This window comes from Silene latifolia, chromosome 9 (assembly GCF_048544455.1).
Source record: "Silene latifolia isolate original U9 population chromosome 9, ASM4854445v1, whole genome shotgun sequence".
Lineage (NCBI taxonomy): Eukaryota > Viridiplantae > Streptophyta > Magnoliopsida > Caryophyllales > Caryophyllaceae > Silene > Silene latifolia.
In genome coordinates this window covers 47119013-47127076 of record NC_133534.1, presented here as the reverse complement: position 1 = coordinate 47127076, position 8064 = coordinate 47119013, and the positions used below count along the sequence as shown (strand labels likewise).

The following is an 8064-nucleotide window of genomic DNA, read 5'->3' as shown; positions in this document are numbered from 1 at the left end:
TGTTTGGCTGTAAGGCTGGTGTAAGATGCTGCTTCGACCCATTTAGTAAAATAGTCGATAGCCACTAAAATGAAACAGTGACCTCCTGTCCCAGCTGGAGTGATCTTCCCGATGATGTCTATTCCCCAAGCAGAAAATGGCCAATGAGATGTCATGGTATATAACATCGAGGGAGGAACATGTTGTACATTCCCGAAGATCTGGCAGTTATGACAATGTCTGACATATTTAATGCAATCTGACTCCATTGTCATCCAATAATACCCTAGACGCGTAATCTTCTTTGCCATCATAGGTCCACTCATGTGAGGACCGCATTCTCCATCGTGAACTTCTTCCATTACTTTTTATGCCTGTGAATGATCAAGGCAGCGCAAGACGACACCAAGAGGTGTTCTTTTGTACAACTCTCCCTGCATAAGGAGGTATTGAGAGGTAAGTAGGCGTATGACGTGTTGTCCCCTCTTATCCATATCTGGTGGGTATGTACTATTGAGCTTGAAATTGAGAATGGCATGGAACCAAGGTTCTTCTGGATTTTCCTCTTCATCTGTATGAAAATGCACATAGGCTGGCTCTGATCGCCGTTCGATGCATAAGGTCATTTCAACCATGTCGCCTGGCATATAAATCAAGGATGCAAGTTTTGCAAGAGCGTCCGCAAACTGATTTTCTTCGCGTGGTAGGTGTAAATAAGTAACCTGATCGAAGAATTGAGCGACTTGATCTATCCTAGCCTAATAGGGTGCTAGACTTTTACTTCCGATTTTCCAAGATCCAGTGATTTGGTTTTAAAGATGGTCCCCGTGAACTCGAAGATTTTGATCCCCAAACTCACTGCCGCTTGTAGACCGATGAGACAGGCCTCATACTCTGCTGCATTATTTGTCACCTCGAAGTCGAGTTTGACAGAAAGTGGTGTATGCTCGCCTTCAGGAGAAATGAGCAACACTCCTATTCCGAATCCTCTCAAATTGGATGCCCCCATCAAAGTAAAGATCCCAAGAATCCATACTGGTTTGTAGAATATCCTCATTTGGAAACGATCATGTGTCTATTGCATGCGTATCGTTGATGGGATTATCTGCGAAGAATTCAGCCCCGGCACGTCCTTTTATGACTTTCAAAGGTACGTATTTGAGATCGAACTCTGAGAGCATTAAGGTCCATCTTGCTAAGTGTCCGTTGAGAACGGGTTTCTCGAAGAGGTATTTGACGAGATCCATTTTAGAATACACCTTGACAGAGTAACTAAGTATGTAATGGCGTAGCTTCTTTGTTGCCCACACAAGAGCGAGGCATGTCTTCTCGAGAGGTGTGTACTTACTCTCGTACTCTAAGAACTTCTTACTAAGGTAGTAGATAACTCTTTCTTCCTTTCCTAAGGTCTGTACGAGCATAGCCCCCATGGCTGTTTCGGTGACTGTGAGATATAGACCAAGAGGTTGATCTCGTTGGGGAGGCATTAACACTGGTGGGTTGGCTAATATCTCCTTTATATTGTCAAATGCCTTTTGACAGTCTTCGTCCCATATAGCACGGTCTGTTTTCTTGAGCTTTTTGAAGATAGGTTCGTAGATCATTGTGAGTTTCGATATGAATCGACTTATGTATTGCACTTTGTCCAGGAATCCTTTGATCTCCTTTTCTGTTTGAGGTTGTGGCATCTCGATTAAGGCCTTGATCTTGGATGGATCAATTTCTATCCCCCTCTGGCTGCCGACATATCTCAGAAGCTTGCCTGATGTTACTCCGAATGCACATTTCTAAGAGTTGAGCCTCATGTTGTACTTGCGCAATCTGAGGAAGAATTTGCGAAGGTTATCGATAAGCCTTTTCCTATCCTTAGATTTGACAATCATGTCGTCCACGTACACCTCCACTTCTTTATACATCATGTCATGTAGCAAAGTAGTCGTACTGCGTTGGTATGTAGCCCCAACATTAATTAGCCCAAATGGCATAACAGTATAGCAGTATGTGCAACACTGAGTGACGAAGGCTGTCTTGTGCATATCTTCCACGGTCATTTTGATTTGGTTATACCCTGCATACCCGTCTATGAAGGATAACAACGCGTGATCTGCTGTATTATCTGCTAATATATCGATGTGTGGTAGAGGGAAGTCGTCTTTAGGACTCGCTTTGTTCAAGTCTCTGAAATCAACGCAAACCCGGATTCGCCCATCCTTTTTGGGTACGAGGACTATATTAGCCACCCAGTCTGAATACTCGGAAACTTTGATGAATCCGACTTTGAATTGCTTATCGACTTCTTCTTTAATCTTAAGCGCCCACTTTGTCCTCATTCGACGAAGGTTCTGTTTTATAGGCTTGAAACCTGGTTTGATTGGAATACGATATTCTGCAATATCCCTGCCGATCCCTGGCATGTCCTTGTAAGACCAATCGAAGACGTCTTTGAACTTGTGTAGGATGTCGATGAAATTGGCCCTTCAGTTGGGTCTAGGGTCGTCCCTATCCTAAGTTCTTGGGGTTCTAATTCCGTTCCTACGTTGATAGGTTCGGTGTTTTCTATGACTGGTGCCCCTTCCCCCTCTTCTAGTATTTCTTTAATTATGTAGGGAGGTAATTCGATTGAGTCTGGGTCAGGATCATCCTCATTATCATCGTAAATAGAATTGCATTCAGAATACACTACTACAAAAATAGACCTAATGCAACATTTCGTGTGCAACACTTACGGTTTGTGTTGCAATTTTCAGTTAATTAAACAACGCTTAATTTATAAATGTTGCTTTTACTTACATAGGGCAACACTTTAATATAAGTGTTGCAATGTATTACCGTAAATGCAACAGTCTTATACAAATGTTGCATTTTGTAGCAACACTTGAGCAACACTTTTGTCACATAAGTAATATATACCCTAAATTTTTTTTAACTTGTTGGTTTTACCGCTTAAGTATTGTGAAATGAAAAATGAAAAATTAAAAAACACATTTTGCTGTGAAATGAAAAATGAAAAATTAAAAAACACATTTTGCGGCGCCAACACATTCATTCATTCAATAACAGTTATCCATCACCGCCTCAATTCATTCATTCATTCAATCTGACAAGGGCGCGCTTCTTTATTCATTCCACCGTCTCTTTTCCTTCGTTCAATTCGTTCAATTCCAGCCTCTCTTCTTCACTCAATCTCAACTTTGATTGGATTCTGTCGAAACCCGGTGAAGTCATATTATTTGGATTGAAGTCATTTTCTGATTGGGATTTGTCGAAAGGTATGATACTCCTATTTCAATTGTTTTTATCATTTTTAAGTTAATTTTTCGATATTGTTCAAATTTTGTGTATGAGTATTGAACTGTTGCTGTCGACTATTATTATTTTCTGCATCTAATTAACTATTTTCATTCCTGTTAATTTTGTGTTTTTATTGAATTTCAATCTTGATATGATTGATGCTGTTGTTGTTGATATGATTGATGTTGTTCTTTGTTGAGTTATTTAGGGTAGTTTATTAGAATAGGGTAGGTTATTAGAATAAGTTTGAAAGATGAACAAAAATTGAAACTAATCAGGGAGCGAAATATTAACTGATACGTACTTTGTACCTGAGCACATAGCATGAGTTTGAAAGATGAACAAAAATTGAAACTAATCACGACAAATGAAAGTACATGACTGCAGTGTCAGAGTTCCTTAAAATAGAGACAAATATCCATAAAATGAACTAGGAAATCCCCCTGAAAGTGTTTCATTCAAACTCCAACTTACAAAGCTGAGACAAATAGACTGAGCCAAACAGCCTCTCTGCAATGAAAATTTCATTGACAAAGGAAAAGGCTATAAAATAGAATCATGTATTTGGCAGTGAAATTTTACAATTAATCAGATCAAACTGACCGCAGAACAAAAATAACTAATAAACGCAAGGCGATCAAATAGTTAATTAAATCAGCTTCTTTATCTAGAATATTTTTTTTCTGAGTATTTAATGTTTGAGGCTGTATCGGTGTTTCCGATACTTGGCATCGTAGTCTTGGCAGAGACTTTCCCGATACAATTACACCCAACTAATAATAACAATGCAAGTTGAGTCTAGTACAGTTTCAACAACCAAATTTAAAAATTACCCTATTCTAATAAACTAGCCTATTCTAATAAACTACCTGTTTTATCATTTTTACGGATTCCCGATATCACCAGACGAAATTAAAGTAGGAATGAGTCTGTTTCAATTACAGTCAACTTTGTCGAGTAATTACATTGTTAAATTTATAATTTGTGCTTATTTAATTCAGAATTCAGAGGATGAGGAATGATAGAAGTTGGATGTATATAGCTAGACGTTTGCCTGAGTTTGAAAATGGAGTCATTGAGTTCTTGAATGTGTCATTTTCTAAGGCTGCTCATGGGAGTCAAATAAGATGTCCATGTAAGAGGTGTATAAACGATATTGGTTACGAAGACATAAGGTGTATGATCATTTAAAAGCATTTGGTTTTGTTGAGGATTATTATGTTTGGACTTTTCATGGAGAGGATCATTTATCAACTGAAACCATAGTTGAAACCCTTGATGAAGAAGAAAATTTCAATGACAATACCAATACATTGTTAGACGATAGATTTAGAAGTTGTTTTGAAGGTGACACTAACGTACAAAATGGTCCCAATGATGAAGCTAAAAAGTTTTATAAGTTGCTAGAAGAGGGTCAACAAGAATTATTCCCGGGCTGTAAGAAATTTTCAAAACTGTCTTTTGTCATTCGACTATTTTTGTACAAGACACTTCATGGAATTAGTAATGTGGCATTCAATGATCTCCTCCAATTGCTAAGAGACATGGTCCCGGAAGCTAAAATTCCGGGAAACTTCACTGAAGCTAAGAAAATTGTGAGGGATTTGGGTCTTGATTATAAAAAAATATGTGCGTGTCCTAACGATTGTATGCTATATTGGAAAGAGTTTGAAAATGTTTGAAGAGTGTTATAAATGTCATGCCTCGAAATGGAAAAAATGCGAAGCAAATTCATGTAATAAGACTTCAAAGACTTCGAATAGTCGCCGTATACCCGCAAAGGTCTTATGGCATTTTCCACTAGAACCTAGGCTACAAAGAGTATATATGAATTCGAAACTGCTGAAGCTATGACATGGCATGCCGATAAACGTCCAAAAGATGGGTATCTAAGACACCCCCGCAGACGGGGTTAGCTTGGAAGGACTTTGATTCTCTATTCCCTTTATTTGCTAATGAACCTAGAAATGTAAGGTTAGGACTCGGCTTCGATGGGTTCAATCCATTTCGAACTATGAGTGTATCTCACAAGATATGGCCCGTTGTGTTGGTCAATTACAATTTGCAACCTTGGATGTTCATGAAACCGGAAAATTTTATGCTATCACTGCTCATTCCCGGTCCCGAGGGTCCTGGGAATAATATTGACGTATACTTACAGCCTTTGATTGAGGAATTAAAAGACTTATGGAATGTAGGGCTTGAAACATATGATAAATTTAGGAATGAAACATTTAAGTTACATGCTGCTTTAACATGGACAATTAGTGACTTTCCTGGGAATTCAATGTTATCGGGATGGAAAACAAAAGGGAAGTTTGCTTGTCCAAGTTGTAACCATGAAACAGAGTCCTTATATCTGAAACATAGCAAAAAAATGTGTTATATGGGTGGTCGCAGATTTTTAGATGTTAATGATCCATTGCGACGTGATAAGAAGTCTTTTAATGGTAAAGTAGAACTAAGAACCCGTCCCAGACCCCTAACAGGATTTCATGTCTTAGATGAGTTGTCTGAATTTGTGATTTCTTTTGGGAAGAAAGAGAAGCAAAAGAACAAAAGTGACTCCCCATGGAAGAAGAAGTCTATATTTTTTGAATTGCCTTACTGGAAACACAATAAATGTCGACATAACCTGGACGTGATGCACATTGAAAAAAATGTTTTTGACAATGTACTGGGAACTTTATTGGATATTTCTGGTAAAAGTAAGGATCACCCCAATGCTCGCTTTGACCTATTAGATACGGGTATCAAACATGACCTACATCCTCAATCACACAAGACCGGAGACATGTCTTCTTCCCAAAGGCATGTTATTCAATGTCTACAAAAGAAAAGGATATATTCTGTCGTGCTTTGAAAGGAGCAAAACTTCCTTATGGTTTCGGCTCTAATATTTCGCGATGTGTGAATTTAGCGCAAAGGAAAGTTTCAGGATATAAAAGTCATGATGCTCATATCATGTTACATTACTTGCTTCCAGTTGCTGTGAGAAGGTGCCTTCCCAAGCATGTGGCGCTTCCTTTGATTAGATTAGGAAATTATTTCCGAAAACTGTACAGTAAAGTGCTAAATCCACAAGAATTTGATTTCTTAGAATCTGAAATCATCCAAATATTATGTGACTTAGAAAAAATATTTCTCCCAAGCTTCTTCGACATCATGGTACATCTGCCCATTCACCTAGTAGAGGAAATTAGGCTTGGGGGTCCTGTGCAAGGGAGAGGGATGTTTTTCATTGAAAGATATTTATGTAAATTGAAATCATATGTGCGCAATAGAGGTCGTCCCGGAAGGATCTATTGCAGAAGGTTATTTGATTGAGGAATGCATGAACTTTTGCTCTCGATGCGTGGACGGAGGCAACACAAGATATGACAAAACCACATGTGACATGTCAGCTAATGAAACAGAGGAACTTGACACTACAATATTTGGTAATTGTGGTCATCCTTTGGGAGGAAAGAAGCAAAGAAATGGACGGCTGTTCACTCTGAACACCAAATTAGCTGCGCAGGCGTATCGCTATGCCTTATTCAATTCAGATAGTCAAGAAGTTGCTCAGTGCATAAAGTAAGTAACTTTATCATATAATTTGATTACTAACATTATATCATAAGCATTAATTTTTATAATTACGTTTTTACCACAAACAGCACACTTTAACATAATCACCTAGCTGCCACTTATAAACCTTATGAATGTCATAAGGAACGACCTGCAACCAGTTCAAAGTAAGAAAACCAGTTTTCAAAACATTTTTGACCTTATAGATTTTTAATTACGTTTACTTCTTTAATTTCTGAATTTATTGTTTCACTGCTTTGTGTAGAGAACATGAAGCTTTCGTAAACTGTCAGAGTAGGAAAAGCAAATGGAAACGTGCACGTAATCACGGTCATGATTTCCCAAACTGGTTGAAAGAAAAGGCGAGCCAAAACGGTGTCTCTGAACAAATATTTTGGCTTGCTAAAGGACCTAGTCCTACAGCCAAAAGGTTCAAGGGTTATTATGCAAATGGCTATGAGTTCTATACCAAATCACGCGATGTCAGATGCAAAACACAAAATAGTGGTGTAACCCTCTCTGCTTTAACTTCAAGTTTTGCTAGCTCTAAAGACAAAAATCCTGTTGATGGGGATGTTACCTATTATGGCGCAATTCTAGAAATAATTGAGCTGAACTATTGGTCTAAGTTTACTCTTGTGTTGTTTCATTGTGAGTGGTATCAAGTGGAGAAAGATGAATATGGGATTACTTGTGTTAATGTGAACAAATACTGTTCAGTGGATGATCCGTTTGTCATGCCATCCCAAGTGCATCAAGTATTTTATGTGGCAGATCCAATCGTAGATGGGTTGCAATATGTCATGACTAAGGTTCCAAGAGACATATTTGATTATGACATTGAAACTGCATAACCTAATAATGACCTTATAATGCATTCTCGGCATGTGGAACCTGAAGAGAATATCAGATTGTCAAGAGAAGATATAGATCCTACGGTTGTTGATGCAAATACTGTATTGGTCAACACTAATAATTTGTGTGATTTAAATAATGACAGTGATGACAATGATGACACCTTATGGGACTGGATGCAAGCTGAGGAAGAACATAATGACGAGGACTAATGAGTAGTGACCAAAGAAAAAATTTTATACATTTGTAGTGTCTTTCATTGATGATTATTATGCCTGAATTGTTTGTCTGAATATTTTTTATCTTTTATCTTACATTTCTGTCGGGTTTTTTTGATCTTTTGCCTGAATTTGATCTAACTAAATTTTA

General features: G+C 38.0%; 1 protein-coding gene across 1 annotated transcript; it reads left to right on the top strand.

The window, feature by feature from the left end:
• Positions 1-5284: 5284 nt before the first annotated feature.
• Positions 5285-7694, top strand: LOC141600987 (uncharacterized). The gene is made up of 3 exons (XM_074421250.1): positions 5285-6020; positions 6555-6846; positions 7106-7694. Exons 1-3 carry the CDS (start codon positions 5285-5287, stop codon positions 7692-7694), a joined length of 1617 nt encoding a protein of 538 aa, XP_074277351.1.
• Positions 7695-8064: the final 370 nt, after the last annotated feature.

Excerpts from the sequence above, each read along its gene's own strand:
- LOC141600987 (XM_074421250.1), top strand. The coding sequence starts at position 5,285 with ATGAGTGTATCTCACAAGATATGGCCCGTTGTGTTGGTCAATTACAAT. Across the intron at positions 6,021-6,554 it reads CTTTGACCTATTAGATACGG|AGGTCGTCCCGGAAGGATCT; the intron begins GTATCAAACATG and ends TGTGCGCAATAG. Across the intron at positions 6,847-7,105 it reads GAAGTTGCTCAGTGCATAAA|AGAACATGAAGCTTTCGTAA; the intron begins GTAAGTAACTTT and ends TGCTTTGTGTAG.